General features: G+C 43.7%; 1 protein-coding gene across 6 annotated transcripts in view; it reads right to left on the bottom strand.

The window, feature by feature from the left end:
* Positions 1-590: 590 nt before the first annotated feature.
* The window catches only part of suco (SUN domain containing ossification factor), a 49,692-nt gene continuing 32,311 nt past the window's right edge, over positions 591-17,971 (bottom strand). For 3 of the 6 annotated variants that reach the window (XM_030371660.1, XM_030371665.1, XM_030371664.1), the window contains 19 exons: positions 17,543-17,654; positions 16,306-16,433; positions 15,400-15,467; positions 15,073-15,180; positions 14,869-14,974; positions 14,041-14,061; positions 13,657-13,712; positions 13,060-13,151; positions 12,676-12,741; positions 11,715-11,798; positions 9,528-9,615; positions 7,548-8,975; positions 7,221-7,308; positions 5,899-6,003; positions 5,568-5,725; positions 5,293-5,384; positions 4,496-4,551; positions 3,475-4,043; positions 591-2,948 (listed from right to left, as the gene is read on the bottom strand). In XM_030371660.1, coding sequence (XP_030227520.1) covers positions 2,879-2,948; positions 3,475-4,043; positions 4,496-4,551; positions 5,293-5,384; positions 5,568-5,725; positions 5,899-6,003; positions 7,221-7,308; positions 7,548-8,975; positions 9,528-9,615; positions 11,715-11,798; positions 12,676-12,741; positions 13,060-13,151; positions 13,657-13,712; positions 14,041-14,061; positions 14,869-14,974; positions 15,073-15,180; positions 15,400-15,467; positions 16,306-16,433; positions 17,543-17,654 — 3,495 coding nt within the window. In that variant the 3' untranslated portion in view covers positions 591-2,878. Of the gene's footprint in view, positions 4,044-4,495; positions 4,552-5,292; positions 5,385-5,567; positions 5,726-5,898; positions 6,004-7,220; positions 7,309-7,547; positions 8,976-9,527; positions 9,616-11,714; positions 11,799-12,675; positions 12,742-13,059; positions 13,152-13,656; positions 13,713-14,040; positions 14,062-14,868; positions 14,975-15,072; positions 15,181-15,399; positions 15,468-16,305; positions 16,434-17,542; positions 17,655-17,971 lie in introns of all 6 variants that reach the window. The other 3 variants (XM_030371661.1, XM_030371663.1, XM_030371662.1) reach the window with 3 other exon arrangements.

Here is a 17,971-nt window from a genome sequence, read left to right as displayed (position 1 = left end):
CCATGTTGGTGCAGCCCAGCCTTTATGCTTTGAGTTACTCGTATAATATGATGACCGGACCAACAAGGTTTAAACTTTTAAACCCTTTACTCAGAATTAATTAAATATTTGGCCTAAAGCATGGTGTATCAGACCCATGGAAGGGATGTTGAAATTCCCCCATCATGTTGAAAAATGTATCAAATTGTACTGATCATATTGTGTCTCTGCCTCGGCTAAATTCAGTTATTAACAGATAGCTCAATGATAAATTATGCACGTCTTCCTGGTAACAGGTATGATGTTAACTGGGTGTTAACTTTGTTTCCAAATATGTACTTGATCCAAGGTTGTATTTGTTTACCATTGTACCTTCCCAGCAGTCTTACATGTCGAAACACTGAAAGCAGTGCAAGTCAAAGACAACAAAAACGTTTTTATTTAAGAAAATTCACAGTTTCTAATGGCACTACAGTTTGTTGTAGTTACTCTCACTCCTACTGTGCAAATCTTCACAGATAGAGAGAGAGAGAGAGAGAGAGAGAGAGAGAGAGAGAGAGAGAGAGAGAGAGAGAGAGAGAGAGAGAGAGAGAGAGAGAGAGAGAGAGAGAGAGAGAGAGAGAGAGAGAGAGAGAGAGAGAGAGAGAGAGAGAGAGAGAGGGTGAGGGGTAACAAGAAAAAAAAACTGCAGCTTTAAAAGATCATCACATTTGACAATACGAGGTTGAATAGAAAAATAAAATGGTGACATTAAAACAAAAAAAGGCATAAGGAGTTATACAAAGTGCACACAGAAATCCTTGGATTACCGGGATCCATCGCTCTATATTCAGCGTTTAATGGGATCAACAAAATCAACACAATGACTCTCTCTCATGACTCACAGACATGGGCAAACAGGAGAGCAACAGCGAGACACTCTCACATGCATACAGGTCAATACTATCAGTCAATCAAAAGTGATTACACAATCCCAACAAAGAGAAATTAAAATAAAAGCCATAACCTGCTGGGTATGTGGATCTGAAATAGTCCCATTTAAACATTGTGTTCCGATCCATACCCAATTCTCAATTAGATCCCTTAAGTAAAAACGTTAACATGATTCGTATCCTAATTCTTCCAAAACCAAGGGCATGTTTATTAGGGGAGGGCAGACACATACACTACATGAGTGAAGAAGATGAGGGAGAGAAGACAGCTAAAAAGTAAAGCAAGCAATAATGTAGTAGATGCATACGTGTATGGAACAATTAGCCAGGATCAAATTTTCAATCCCTCTACAGGAACTTGGTTTAATCAAAAGAGCAAAAAATAAGGGCAGTGAAAGACATGTGCGATGGAGCAGAGAGGTGGATGCAGGACAACAATCTTGAGAGGTCAATTTAAAAGAGGTGGGGAAGATGAGCCCTGCAGCCTACATCTCAAATAGTCAAAACTCCAGGCCCAACGAGATCGGTAGCCATTCAGAAAACACAAATAGGTGCTTATTTCTCATTCATAGAAACATTGTAGGGAATGCCCATTCAGTGATTCCTCAGTCAATCTGTGGAGTTATAGATTCTTTATAATGTTGGAGCGGTTTCACGTCTCAAGGATTACCAGGGGGTCCGCCTGTGCTTCAGCATAGGTGGTAAGAAACCGAGAATGAAAGCGAGAGCAAGACACACAAAAGCATCTTAAATTTCGGTGGATTTGCCTTTCTTCATGTTACTTCCAAAGCGCCCATGACACAATCAAGAGGAGCAGTCTCACTCATACCCACAAGCTTCTGTGAGGAGCCAGACAATAAATAAAGCTAGAATTATGTCCTTTATGTAAACCTGTTCAGGGCATGTGACATTGGTAGATAACTGGTTAAGGGAAACTAGGGAGTTTCCCTCAGGGAGTACTGTGGATTCAGAGCTCAAAGACCATTGAGCCATTTCCCAGAAAGATACAATATATTAATACATCTACTTAAAAAAAAGGTGCTTTGCTTATTGCCCATTAGTGAGCACTAGTACTGTTGAGTGTAATATTGCATTTTTCCCAGGAAACCTGTGTGTGTCCAGTCCCCCACCCCGCCCCCCAGTCTCCCAAGACACTGAGGCAGGGTTGACTACATTGTGTGGAAGATTCTGTGAAGATAAGGCATTTAAATAAATAAATAGTTAAATACAAGTCTATCGGCGTCCTTCACCGTGTACCAGGAGCGCTTGTCTGAAAGAAAAGTGTGTAAACCTCAGAACACGAGGTCATAGCTCATGTGGTCTCTGTATGTGTCCTCACCCCATTTGGATGCCTGCTTCCATTCAAACAAACCGATCCTTGTGTCGATATGTGGCGCGACTCGGCTGCGTGTCACAACACAAGGACACAAGGATCGGATTTACAAAGAGATTCCCCCTCTATGCTTTACCCAGTTGGACCTGCCTCACCAGCTATACGTACCACGTCAACCATTACAGTAAATATCTCATTAGGCCGTTGCCATTTATGTAAGCATGTATGAAAATTGGGAAAGTATTGAATTGGGGCCCAGCCCCAAAAGGCGTGAAAGAAGTTTTTCATGGTAGAGTGGTTAGGTTTCTGAGACTGCTTCAGTTGATTTTATAGCCTGAGCTAAACGTAAGTTAAACATTAACCTGGACAAAATAACGCAACCGCATCACTGATCATCCACACACTGAGCACATTTCGTCATTCAGCTACGAAAAGTTGGGCTTGGAGTTGACAAGAAAGATAATAAATAAGAAAGACAGAAAAGTAAATATAGAAAGGGATAGGGCCTGATGATTGTGAATGGTCAAAACTGGTCCCATATGAAAAAAGACTGGAAAGATATATTATATAAAAGAAAAAATGGAAGTGAAAGACGGAGGGACTGGGAACAGTTCTGCTGGGTTCCACTGATGAATCACATTTCATCAGACGGAGCATCTGTTCTCATTTCCCCAACGATGCAATTCGTTTGATCCAGCGTTGGGCTGTCAAAGGCAGGAGGAAAGAACAATAAAAAAACAATGTGCTATCCTTATTGGGGACAGCTCACTCACATTTCAATGGGTTGGACTATTCATGTTTCATGCCCCCACACCAAAATCTTAAGTGTCTCGGTTAATGCCTCCCCAAAAAAGAAAACTTAACAAAATATAACCTGGTACGGAAAGACAAAAGACAAACTCTCAATTTCATGTTTCCACCACTAAAAGCTCTCGAACTTATAAAAAGGCACGTGACCACCTCAGAGGTCTCTGACAGGGGTGTGTGTTTGTGTGTGTTTAAAGTAGCTTACGGAGTGTATGATGCTCAGTTAATACCAGACAGTCTAGTTCCTCAACGCACATGGCTGCTGTAGACTTTTTACAGAGACGACAAGGCGCCAGGCTTATCCTGGAAACCGGTAGTCAGCTAGCAGTGCCATGTGTGGCTCAGGGGACTCACAAAACCATGATCACTCTGATGTGCGTGTGTCTCTCCAAATGTTATTCAGACATGCCCAGTGACACTGACCCCACGCTGATATCCTTGTTTCCCTTGATCAATTTTTGCAGGCTGGGTAGAGAGCCGACCACCCCCTCTGGCACGGAGGGGAACTGCAGCTCAGACTGCCGCGACTTTCGCTGCTTCACCGAGCGCTTCACCTGGCGGGGCTTGGCTGTGGGGTCCCGGTGCAGCGGGAAGGGCAGGGCCTCGATGTACATACCCGGCGACAAGGAGGAGAAGCTGAGGGAGGGCGGGGGGAGGCGGCTGGTGTAAGACTCTTCCGAGTGGGTGGAGGAGCTAGAGCTGCTGCTGCTGCTGCTGCTGCTGCTTCCGCCGCCGCCAGTCTCCACAGACGATGGCCTGAAAGCGAGCGTCAACGTCACATCCTCCACGGGGACACGGGAGTACTGAGGGAGGGGATTAGGGGGTGACTGAGGAGGAGGTGGGGGCAGGAGGGCAGGAAGAGGAGGAGGAGGGGCAGACAGGCAGCGATGGAAGCCGTTGCATTTGGGACCACCATTCGCCATGGGGCTCGAGGGGCATGGCATCATCAGCGCCTCAACCTTCTCCGATGGCTTCGTCTTACACCGCTTTTTCTATGGGGGAAATATATATTATGGATAAAACTAATGACTCAAGATTGTGAATCATCAAGGCCAAATCAATCCACAGTCAAGCCAAGCACTAGTAGTTATTACTGATATTATTGACAGTCCTACTTTGGGTGGTGATGCTGGGGGGAGAGCACAATGGACAATAACGACAACACTATTATGTTCAGAAAGTGGAACGTTTCTGACGTGAACATGAACACTGTCTTTCGCAAAAACAGGTCACTATCCTTTTTCGTGACGTCATGGCACTGCTCCTGGGTTTAAGGTTACAAGAATAATAACAAGGATACTGGCCAAGGTGCAGAGAGACAGGAAGGAGGGAGACCAAGTGAAACCTACTGACTAATTTGTCTCTACTCCCGACTGACACCAAGACAAACACTCAACATGGCCGCCAAAGGCCCCACAGTAGCGGTTTAGGGTGAACACTGTACCTTTTTCTCTGGAGAAAACCTTAGAGGTTCTACAATGTACAAGTCATCTGGACCTACTGAACAGGGGAGAGAGGGCCTCGGTTAATGATGGAATGGCAAACAGGAACACATACATGTAACAAGCATGAAATGACCTTGCAAGTAGTGGCTTGGTTTGAAGATACGTAGAGATGTATAACATACACAAAAGATGAACCGAACGCTTAGAAATGCATATAATTCCATAAAAATAAGGTTTATTGTTGATGTTCAAACTAAAACGGCAGAAGTCGCTTCTGCGACGTGTGTCGTTCTTTTCAGCCTATCATTACTACTTGCAAATATCGACCATGAGCCAGCCCAAAGCATTGCATCTATTATTATACTCCTGCACATTGACACAAGCTGGCAATGACTCTCTCAAAGCAAGACCCACACAGTCACAGACACAAAGTGGAGGGGGCTCTGAGGAGAGGGAAAGGGATATGGAGTTTCAGGTTCTGTGAAAGGCTTTATTAAATCAGGAAATGTGCCGGCCGCTCCCTTTGGGAAAAGTGTGGCTCCCATTTCACACTCCACACTGTCTTCCGTAGGGGATCAGATAGGTGGACACGGCCATCACAAGGAAAGACAGAGAGGGTAGTCAAGAGAATGTAGATGGAGGGAGATGTTAACTAATACTAGTAACAGGGCAAGTGAAGAGGACACAAGAAACTAGAATCTCATGTGATATGCGTGGGAAGTGTGTGACTCAAATTACATCTTAGAAGTGTATGTGTGTATGTGTATGCGTGTGCATGTGGAAGAGGAGTTCCTACCATCTGAAGACGACAGCTGAAAGGACTTGGAGCGAACAAGAGGACAGGTCACTCTTCGCATAAGACTCATATCATCATATGACGAAAAACATCTAACACAAACACAGGGAGGACAGTAGAAACAAAATTACTAATGCTTAATGTATAGTTGAATTAAATCATAGGCTTTTGGTGCATGCTTGTGAAAGTGTGTGAACGTGTGAATGCACGTACATGTACTTTAAGTAAATGTTTGAATTTGTCTGCCCAATGACTAAATGTAAATTGGAGCTGACCTCTTGGGGCTGGGGTAGTGGTTGCTCTTGGGCAGAACAGGGGAATTGATTTGGTTCGTGTGGGCAGGGGAATTACGGCAGCACTGCAGACAGAGCAGCAGGCCCAGGGAGAGACAGAGGACCAAGGACACTACCAGATAGCACTGGCGGTCCGACACCTGCAAGAGAGAAAAAAATCAAACACAAAAGCCTCTTGACATATCCGGCAAATAGCCTCTTAACTCAGAGGTCATCAACTAGCGGATCGCTAGTTGCAACGGATGGCTATTGATGCCTCTTGGCCCTTAAATCTTTGAGCAGCATCAGAAGCAGTGGTGTATGGTGGGCCTACCTCTCTCTGGAGCTGGCTGACCGTAGACGTGAGGTTGAGCATCAGCTTGGTGACGTTCTCCAGCTGGTTCTGCAGAACCTGGATGGAGTCCGTCTGCTTCTGGTCCTAAAGAGCACAACATAGAAAAGTTTTTTAAAAAAAGTTTAAAACCAGATTGCAATCAGCATTCACAGTGCATTCAACAGGTTTGCATCTTATTGTTTGTGTGAGGGTTTAGAATTCGAAATACGATCTTGCTCACATTAACTTCAGTAACTACCAATTACTTCTCATTCATACATACGAATATGGAAAACATAGTGCTACCTGTGATAGTGAGCAGAGCCGCTAGTCCATTGACTACTTCTACTACATTTAGGGCATTTAACAGACGCTTTTATCCAAAGCTTACATCTTACATCAGTTATTTAACACATTGACACACCGACGGCAGAGTCAACCATGCAAGGCGACAGCCAGCTCGTCAGGAGCAGTTAGGGTTATGTGTCTTGCTCAGGGACACATCAACAATCAGCTAGGAGGAGCTGGGGATCGAACTAGCAACCTTTCGGTTACAAGACAACTGCTCTACCTCCTGAGCTAAGCCGACCCTTACTACAAAATAAAGCCACAGCTTGCAGCCATAACAATTGCTGTCTTGTTTTATGGGTTGGCTTATGGGTAGATTTTGCAAACACAAAGTCTAAAAAATAAATGTGTCGTTTTCAGTGATTAGAATGAGAAAACATGAAGTTCCGTCACGATGTAAAGCCCATATGCTCATTTACCTAAGATTTGCAAGTATAAGATAACCTAGCAATGAAATAACATTGGCATCATTTCATAACAGACTAAAAAACAAGGAAGACAGTTTTCCAAAATATGTTCTCAGTCCATGAACAAAACTTCCTCTGCATCTAAAATGGTTGCAAAATAAAAGATGCCTTGCTTTCAAAATCCGTCAAAGAGTTCAGAGTTTTACACAAGCTTGAATCGGCATCAGCTCCAATTATTCATAGATGCTCACTCAACCATCAGTTGACCGGCAACACTGCACGGCCACAAGGAATATTGCATCATTAAAACCATTTGGTTACGGTTCACAACAGCATTGGGCGGAACATGCTAGTATTTGGGTAGTGGGCAAATATGCATAATAAGGTGTGCCTTATACACTACGGAGCAGCTAATTTGTAGTATTGTGAAACACGCATACAACATTTAATGCTCTTGCGTTTTTTTGACAATGTGTTTCTATTTTCGAATTTTCGACTACTACAATGAATACTAGTACGACTGTGATGCCAACTATGATGCCCACTGTGATGTAGGTTGTCGCTGACCTGCTCCTCAGCGATACGAGAGGTGTTTTCCAGCTTTATGATGGTTTTGTTAAAGGCTCTCTGCATCTCTTCCATCTGTTTCCGGTACCTGGACAGACAAGACTATTAAATATCCCACGGACCCTGATTTGACGTTAACATATTATTGTAGAAGCATATCATATAAACAGTGCCATCTACAAAGCTTCCATTACTTGATCTCAACATTTTCGTTTTGGAATAATTGCGTATATTTTGTTTGATGTTTATCATCTTTGTTCTGTCTAAGTGCAAGTCAATAATCTAATGATCTAGTTGTCCTATGGTCTGTGTGGGGCTCCTCCTCACCTCTGGCTGAGCTCCTCAAGGTATCTGCTGGACAGGCTCATGTTCATCTCCAGGGCCTTGATCCTGTTGTTGAGCCTCATGAAGACACTCTCCTTCTGGCTGGAACCGTGCACCGTGGCCCCGTTCAGCATAGCCCCGTTCCCGTTCCCACTCCCGGCCCCGTAGTCCCCGTGCAGCTCTGCGTAGTATTCCGTGGCTGACCGCTGGATGTTCCCGTTGGAGCTGAGGAGGAGCTCGTCCACCGATTCCTCCCCCCGCTGGTGCTCTGTTGCCTGGGCCGTGGAAGGGTCCACCTTCTCCCCAGAGGCGTAATGGGATTCGGGCTTCAGAAGCTCCCCGCCGTCCGAACCTTGCCTTGCCGGGTCCGTGTGGGCTTCTATGGGCTGGGCGGGGGGCAGCTCCGTTGGAGGTGGGATGGTGTCTATTGGATGGGAGGCGGAGAGGAGAGGCGGTACGGACTGGTCCTGGACAGGGAGAATGGAGTAGTCTTGTTGAGCGGCCGTCTCGGAGGAGGTGGGCTGCAGGGTGAGGCTTGGGGTGGGGGTGAAGGTGACACTACTGGCTACCTGGGTATCCATCACCAACACCTGGTAGAGGCTGGGAAGGGGGGTAAACTCCAGGGCGGGAACATCGTCGCCACCCTCCTCCTGGTTGGGCCTGCTCAATGTGGCCTGGGAGAAGCTGTGGGGGGGGATGGTGGCAGTCCGGCTGGGCTCCAACACTATCTGGGGCCCTGGGGCAAGTGAGGGCACGGGGATGTGTGTTTCAGGATGTGTGTGCGCGCTGATGGCATGATTGGCAGGAGGCGATTCCTGGTCGATGGTCTGTTGCGAAGGATGGGGCTCAGGAACCACACTTTCTGTCAGGGGTAGGATTTCCTGGGTCAAGGCAGGAGAGGGGGAGGCGCCGACGGGGGTCAGCACCACGGGAGGACCTTCTGTTTTGGGGGGGGCGTGTGTCTCCTCGCGGGCCTGTTGGGCCTGCTGGGCGTTTAACTGCCTGCGGCGGGAGTTGCGCTGCAGGCTGCGGGCCAACCTGGCCGAGCACCAGCCGTGCAGAAGCTCTGGCAAGGAGGCCATGCAGGAAAAAGAGAAGGAGAAGGAATGGGAGAGGGGGCAGTACATTTGACTCTCCCTCCATCTCCGCCTTTCTTCTTCCTTCATATTCTCCTTCTCTCCTTCCCGTCTCATCCTCTCTTCCTGCTCCTGCTCCTCCTCTTCCTCCTCCTCGCCCTCTTCCTTCTCCATCAGGGTGACTGTGGACTGCTTTTCCTCCTGCTCCTCCTCCTCATCCACCTCCACCAGGGTGACGATCTGCATGAACTCCAGGGGTTCTGGAGAGGAGGGGGTAGGAGTGGGAAGCTCAGTGGGAAGGTCAGAGTTCGGCTGGGATGCAGTGGGTCCCATCTCCACCTCTGCCGTCTCCAATCTAGTGAAAAGCATAAAATGAATACCTCCTTCACAGTGATAGCTAAATTAGCTCATTGTTAGCTCATTATATTATGAACACTATGATCACCAGAAATCCCATGGAATCTAATCTGTTCAATTCTCATTTGGGCAACTTTCATATTCGGGCCAGATTTTATTTTGGGGGAACAATCTAAAAGGAATTCAAGCATAGAAATCACAATGAGAATGAAAAGGAAAAATGATCAGTTGATGAAGAGAACATCCACCAGGGAAAGATGTCCACACAGTGTCCATGTTCACTTCCGTGCTTGTTGCTTATGACGTCTTTGTTATTGATATTCTGCAAGTGCCGGTCATTTAAGAATGTGACCAGTTCACACTGGAATCTGATATTGGCCACATGCAAATTTATTTTCTTTATATCAGAGTATTCAATCTGAGATGAATAAGACCAAGACTTGCAATGAATAAACTCATCCTTAGTTTGTCATTGATGCGGTCACAGCCATCTGCAGAAAATAGATTAAGTAGTAGTAACCAAATCTCTACTTCATACAGACAGACTCACGTTGCGGAACCGCTTATCGTTGGCGTTGCTGTGAGCAGGATCTCCGGGCTTTCATCCTTTACATAGCCCGCCTCTTCCGTGTCATTGTCTGAGAGACGGACACACACACAATCAAAATTCTGAATCCTTCAAATATAAATAAAATTATTTATGATGGAAAGGAAATGTATGTTGTAAGAGCAAAGGTGTGCAATAACGGAAAAATATAAACCAAACTATGCATCACATGACGTACCAGTTACTTTCAAAACACATTTCCTGTTTAAATCCCTGTTATTATCGACAATAATGCAACTGCATTCCAATAGGTTTGTTCCAGCTATAGGAGCGGGGACCAGATCTGGACTTGGTTTGCAGCATTCTCTTGATTTGCCATTCCAGGTAATCTTGTTGTTAAAAGTATACACAAAGCTTGAATATTATAAATTATTATATTTACTTGAGTCAGCCCTAATACAAAAACCGTGACAAAAATTATTCCTGAGTGAGGCGGGAGGACTGATGGTAAACACGTTAGCTAATCATTTTGATGAACACATTTGTTCACCAAAATCTCACACGAGTATCTCCTTTGAAGGAATGTTAGCAACTATTAGATGGGAACAGACATAGCCCATATGATACAGAATTACATCATAACTATATCATATAGAATAATGGCTTGTAATTATTTGTATTAACCAAATAAACACAGTAGTAGCATAGCAGGGTTGCTGACTTTGTCTTCCAGTTTCCCACTGGCCCTGGCCTTCTTGCAGATATAATAGTGTATAAGAGGGCGCTGGTATTCCTTGCTCAGCCACTGCATGTGTATTTTTAAGCGCTTGGGTACACCTATTAGTTGGTACCTTACTCTCGAACAAAAAAATTGCTTATATATCTTAAACACGCCCCTGAATGCAGTGATGGAAAGGGTGCGTTGTGAATGGAGTGTAGATTGCTCCCCGCGTCCCACGGTAGGACTGCGCCCCACTGAGAGGGAACAGAGAGAACCATGGTTTTGTGCAAACCGTGCTGACGCAGTGCCACAGGCAAAGTAAACACCTGGTTGACTCTGCCCACACAGTTTAACACATACTTTAATGTATACAATGCAGATTGAGACTGAAATTAGAGGGTGGACGGACGAGTCAAAGCAGTATTTGTTTGAGTTAATTCAAACAAGTGTGGTTCGAAGGAGGAATGACGTCAGTGTGAGAAATGGGCGGTGTCCACCAAGTGTCCACCAATCAGGAGGCAGAACTGAAAGAGACTGTCCAACAACATTTAACAGTAAAGAGAACAGGGCAAAGCATTACATAGGTTGTGTCCTCATCTTTATAGTATAAAAAAATAAATTCATCACCCAATAAACTTTTCATCAAAAAACAGTAGATGAATGTGTTTATATAAGGCAATCTAATAATAACTACAGATGAGATAAAAATTGTCCCCTTTTGTTCCAGCATGAGGCGCAATAAGGTGAGGATCTCAATTGTTATGATTAAAGTTCACTCAAGTCCACATGTTCTTGTACATCCACTGAACACAAGATTATATGCAAACTTTATTAATTATCTAACCTTTTACAAAACCAATGAGTCTGATTGAGATGCAGTCAACAGTAGGCCCTTATTTGCAGAGCCTTAATGAGAGTTGTTTGTTGAAAATGACTAAGTCCCATCTGCAAAAAAGTGTGTTTCTCAGCTGTAGAGTGTATTATTATATGTGCTAGTGAGCCTGGAGTAGTGCATGTTCCATAACATATCAATGCAGTCCTTTGACCATTCATGTGTCCTCTTTATACACACACAACTGCAGGCTACATACCTGAGGTGGTATGAAACACTTTGCTGGTAGGCTACTCAAATGCACTGATACATTTTTCATAGGGAAATATGAAAGCCTCCTCCAGGCTCTTACACGTAATCAGGAATGGTTAATACAAGGAGGAACAAGGAGGGTTAGCACAGCAGAAGAACAAACCACCTCCCCTGCTATAGAAAGGCATCGCCGCTTCCATCGTGCATAAGCTGGCCTAGCATGTAGCCCCACAGGCCGGTATGAATCACACAACCTAGAACTTTACAAATATCCCCAAAACTTTGTGCATTTGCGCAGGCCTTCTGGTAGACGGAGGCTTCCTCGGGGCCCTTGACCCGGGCCCCCCGCGGCCTTGAGTGAGGAGATGGAGATGGGTTCAGTTACCTTCTAGGTGTGTCCCATCGGCAAGCTCTGGTTTGGCCCCCAGCACATTGGCGGCTATGTTGTTGACCATATTAAGGATGGCATCTGAAAATGAAGATAGCAGACTTGAGTTTATTTAACAGGCTCAATGTCTCTGCCTGGCTTTAACATCCGCCAGGCAGCAACTGGAGGCTTAATCACAAGGATCTCAGCCACAAGCACTCGACCATCCGGCTCTTTGCCTACTCTGCTCCAATCTTTTGTCTATAAGGGGCTCAAACACTCTTCAATGGACACATGATGTTTCTAAAGCCCTCCGTTGGGTCTCAACATGTTTAATAACATGAGTGCATGTGTGTGCATGTTTCAACTTCTGCTTTCCCTTAGAATCCCCCTTCAAACTAAATCAGTGGACAAAAGGGCCACGGTGTGCTTGTGTGTGCACTGGTGTGTGCCCGTGCAAACACGGACATCCCCAACCAGAGTACCAAAAATAAAGAAATCATACGATACATGCAGACTCCCAAACCGTCTATCTGAAGAAATTTGAATATGAACTAAACAAATTCTTATAAATAATCCAGTGATTGTTTTGAGTTGGGGACCAATCACACAGAACAGTGTCACAACAGACACGGACGCTCTGAAAACAGCATACCATAGTGCTTTGTGAGAACTATTCAGAGTGCCCGTACAGTGTGGTTAACAAAAAACACCACGAAAACACAAAGCGAAGAAGAAGCTAAGTGCCAGAGGAAAACAATGGTTGGTTTAGTGTGCTTTACTTGCTCTGCGTGATCAGCCTCTGAAAGTGTATTTCACATACTGCATTCACACACACGCTGCACACGCACACACACACACACACACACACACACACACACACACACACACACACACACACACACACACACACACACACACACACACACACACACACACACACACACACACACACACACACACACACACACACACGTACTGGTAGCAGAGCCGAGGAGGTTTTTTGCAGCCTTGTCCTCAGTGGGCTGGAAACCTGGAGGGTAGTCTGAGAAGAACACGCACACACAAACACAGTTAATGATGACTTTGACAGAACTTTGAACACACAAACGTTGTGTTTTGTGAAGCAAGTTGGGGCTAGTTCAATCAATTCTAATTTGCACACCAGTCAGTTCTGAATGCATTGGCAGCAAAACACTTTCGTGTTCTAAGAATAAATATTATGCAACCCTTCTCAATAGGCTTTGCCGAAAGAATGATCTTTATTGTAATATCAGTAACTTGGTTGTAAATGAATATGGAAAAATTGCATATGGTAAATAAATAAAAGGAACTGACATAATGTCAATAGTTTGTGTTATACCATAGTCCTCCTCCAGGTACTCAAGTCTCTCTGAGGGATACTGAGAATCTGCTATTTCTTCATATTCTTCAACCATACTGGTGCCAAATACCCTATGAAAACAAAGACAAACAAACTTGCATAACTTAACACATTTATACATGCATTAAATACCGAAGTTCAAGTCTTTTACTGAATTAAAAGGGTTAGCGGTTGATCAACACAGAGAAAGAGTTTGAAGTCATTGATGACGATTGATGATTTTTTCACAATGTTTCCTTTACATTAAAATAATTAGGCTAGGCAACTGTGGTTGATAAGAATCTTGGATCCCACACTAAATGTCGATCTTAATTGATGTGCCTGGTGGTATTACAAACAAATAATTAAATAATTAGAGTGGAAAGTGATAGTTTTCTCAATGATAACCTCTACACAATAGTTCCATTAATGAAACAGTTCAGTTGAGAATGTCCTGAGGCCCACCAGCTTCACAGACCCCATTGCACCCGTGTTGTGGGAAACTGACCCAGAGTGTAGTAGCCCTCTGAGGACCTGAAATGGAATATATTGGAAGCCTGGATAAAACCGGTTCAAGAGCTCTTCAAGACGTCTCACCTAATGAGGCTGAGGGGACAAAAATGTTCAGATCCAAAGTGGGACAGGAGTTCCACCTGTAAGGGAGGGATATTCAGGCAACACATTGTCAACAAACAAGTCATCCACATTAAAGCAAGAAACCCACAAGCATTGGTTTGGTTTATTTAACTCCAATCATCCCCATGGAAACAAACAGGCACGTATTTAATTGTATTCCCACTCAATAAAGTAACAAAATACACAGGGTTACCCAAATCAATGGCAGTGCTTGTGTGTGTCCCATCGGCTTAATGCCTTCCTCATGCATTACAGATCAGTATTGTGCTCCGCCACCAAAATACTCATTACACCGTATCAAAGTAAAAGCGCTTTGTGAGCCCTGACAGAGAGAAAGGTTCTAACCTTTATGTACTTGATGAACATCTGATGCGAGAAGAGGACAGAAAGAAAAAGAGACAAAAGTCATTAGATTTGTATGTCATGCTCCAAGAAAGTCAGCATTTAGCTCACAGCATTAAGTGTTTTTTCATTTCATAAGGCAATGCACTGCTGACAAACGCAGGAGGATTAAGCTAGTACATCTACAAGCAGCAAACTCAAATAAGCTGTTGTCAAGGTTTAAAAGGAGGGCAACAGAGGGAAGGACATTAACAAGGACAAAGGGAAGAACAAGAGTTGCACAAAGACATCAGATTTACACAGTTAGGCTGCAGTGCCTATCTTACTGTATAACGCTTACTGTATATAACTTAATGCATTACACAAGAGGTTATTCACAGTCTGATCACACGGCTAACTTAATTCAACAGGGAAAAGGTCAGTGTTGGTTTGAGGCCCATTTTAGAGATACTAAATGTCATTAAATGGATTAGGTTTAGGGCTCCCAGACATCAGGAAGACCGTCATTAACAACCGTGAAGTAACAACGTAATTGTAACAACTCAACAGCTCTGTTTATGAGACAAATGTCTAGATTCTATAACCTTTTTTATATTTTGATTGCATCTCAATTTGAAACCCATCATGAGACGGCAAGCTATCTCTTGCCAATCTAGATTGAGAATAGCATGCGCCACCTCAGTGGGTGGTTTTGAATGTTGTTGCCTTCATCTCTTGCAAACCTGTTCCCACCTGTTTGCACGGATCCCATCTATTTGCATCGAAATCTGACAACACAGATTGCATTAATGTACTGATCAGACAGTTAACAAAAATGAACAAGAGCAGCACCTTCACATATTTTGCATAGAGCTGTTCGTCCAATGGGAAGCTCTGAACGGTGCGCTCGTCCCGTGCGTGGAACGTTCCCAACTTCACCCATTTGTTAGTGGGGTACCTGAACATGGAAAACGGAGTCAAAGAGTTAAGCACTCGTGTACGTAAACAGAACATGTTTCTTCAACATGTGCTCAAGTGTCCCGGTTGTGAGTGTACCTGTCGCTGATTGAGACCAGGAAGTCTCTGGGTGTGGACGAGAAAAGCTCAAAGTTGGCGATGTCGAGCTGCTTCACTTGGATGGGCTCACAGAGCTCAATTACAAACCTGGAGGCCCGGGGATAGAGTTAGTGGATGGAGAACGCAATCATCCATCAAGTACTTCACAGAATATGCATTGCATCTTACATTTCTAATGGAAGTTCCAAATGTGATACATTACGGTATAAATACATGCTTCAAATAAAATAAAACGAACTGACTTGATTATGAAAAAAAAAGATGATGCATAGTTGCAGCCAAATATTTTTTCTTTTTGGCCTTTACCATATTTTGTTACTGCATGGATTTAACATGTACAGGTCCATATTCTCCATGAGGATAGCAGAGGTGCTCTGTAATAAAAAAGAGCATAGTATCATGAGCTTACCGTTGACATAATATACATAATATTTGGTAACTCAATATTCAGACGTTTTTTGAATAGATTTTTAAGATTTTATAGCTTGTGTTTAAAGCCTTGAATGGTTATGCTCCTGCCTGTGATCTGTGATCTGCTAACTCCACATGAGCCTGAAGGCTGCTTGAGATCCTCCAGCAGGTCCCGTCTAATGGTTCCAAAGTCTGGTCTTCTCAATAAAGGTGACCGGGCCTTTGCTGTTTGGGCGCCTAAGTTGGGGAAACTTCCTGCCTGGAGATCTCAAGCGGGCAAACTCAGTATCCTCTATGAATCTGTTCTTGAGACTCCCTTTTATCTTATGGCTTTTCCCAACTGATGGCATTTCGTTTACTATTCAAATTATTTTATCTTATTTTATTATTATTATTATTTTTTGATTATATAATATAGTGTATATAATGTAGTGCATCTTGTAATCTTGCAATAATTGTCTTGGATTATGTGTTCCTATTGTTAAGCACTTTGTAACTTTGTTTTGAAAGGTGCTATATAAATAAAGTTGTATTATCATTATATTCATTGAATAATATCACCCGGTCATAGGGGTCAAAACCCCTTGTATGAGCAATTCACTTTGAGTGCGTGTCTGTACTTCCACATGGCTTACATGTATTTATAACTGGCCTTCAAATACAAATTCTCCAATAAATATGTTATGCATATTGGAGAATTCCTTATCTGTAGTAGAATGAAATGCATGAAAGCAATGTCGGCGCACTGGTGACATTGAAGCCCCTGCTTGAGCAGTGGGTTTCTTGGAATAGATGTTTCACCTTGGCCTCAATGTTAGCAGACAGTATCTTGGCACCGCACTCCACAGAAGCGTAGTTGTTCTTGAAATTCTTCTTGACCTTTTTCACAGGGTGGGGGCTACCGTTGGTTGAGGTATGAAGAGACTGACCTAAAAGGCAGGAACAGAGCGACTAAAGCCAGTAGAACAAAGAGGGTTCCTGAATGCAAAGGGTCAAGTCATGGGGCTCATTGAGTAGAAGGACATCAAAGAGCGCACGCGCGTCTCCTTGATCTATGTGAACCATATGATCATGATAATAACGGTCAGGAATTAATAGAAAATGATGCGTATACTCCAATCTTACTCAAAATAAGTTCATACCTGAATAATGTAATTGATTATTATTAACTTGGGTTGTAAACCAACCCAAAAAGCTATTCATATAGATGAAAGGTGTTGGAAAAGTTTTACCATAACGTCTGTTTAGATGTTTGGTTGACCAGTGTCATCAAAGGCATGAAGTGAACACCAGGGTTACCCCAATTGATGGGGGCCTATTAGAATGTGCTGTGGGCAAGATCTATCACCTGCCTATGTGATCTTAGCGCCACCATTTAAGTCAAAAGTGGAAGTCTTCCCTGTGTTGTTAGCGGTCGAAATAACCTGCTTAATTTGGGTTAATATAATGAACATGATTATACATTTGAGCGCAAGATTTTTTTACGTAAACAATGTGAATCGACTGACAATGATGAGACTATTTTAAGGTACGACCTGACATCTTTAATTTCCCCTTTCTCAAAGCATTTCCCCCTCCACTTAACCATTTTTTGTGGGTAACACTGAACACATGCCTAGCCTATCAATTCCATGTAGAGCTTCCACTCACATAGGATACATGTGTTTTTTTTAATTCAATGCTTTAGGACAGGGCACGCTAACACAATGGAAACTGGAATCCAGTAGGACAGGGCCCATGGCCCCAGTGGAAACTGACATAGGAGCAGAGCACATTGAGTAAGAGGTTGCGCAACACCAATACACTCACGCTCAAGTGAGTATGACACATGGCCTGAAGAGAGAGGTATAGACTATTTTTCAAGCGCAAATAAGAGTCCAGACTAACTAAAAGTTTCTTTGTGATAACAAAACATACATTTTCCTCTCAACAAAAACAGTTTCTCATATATTCATCACATTCAAAAACACAAACACATGAATGTGTGCATGTGTGTGTGCTAGCATACATGCATGCATGCGTGCGTCGTGTCTCTTACTCTTCTCTTTCTCCACCTCCATGACTTGTTTCTTCCACTCATCAAAGGTTGGGATATCCTCTTTGCTCGGCACCGAGGAGTCCGTCTCTTTGGAGATATCGGCATCCCCCGCCTGAAAGCAACAACAAGCAGCATATGACCCCCATGAAATCAGCAGTTGTTTCAGGAGGACGCAGCAGAACACAGCCTTCTAAGATCAGGATGATTCTCAGTTAGCACATGAACAAATGTTCCACTCACTATTACATGGGATGCATTTTATCGTCCTCCTGGCTTCAGTGAGCTATGAATTATAATACTCTCGTATTATGTGCATAACAACTCGCCTCTCTGTCATCAACAGGCACAAAAAACTACTTATTAAATATGTTTTGGCTAAATAGAGTAAGAGAGTAGTACATAGTGGGATGGGAACCTAAGTAGATTCTA

Source organism: Gadus morhua, chromosome 12, assembly GCF_902167405.1.
Source record: "Gadus morhua chromosome 12, gadMor3.0, whole genome shotgun sequence".
Taxonomy (NCBI): domain Eukaryota; kingdom Metazoa; phylum Chordata; class Actinopteri; order Gadiformes; family Gadidae; genus Gadus; species Gadus morhua.
The sequence above is the reverse complement of the archived record's forward strand: the minus strand, read 5'-3'. Positions and strand labels throughout refer to the sequence as shown.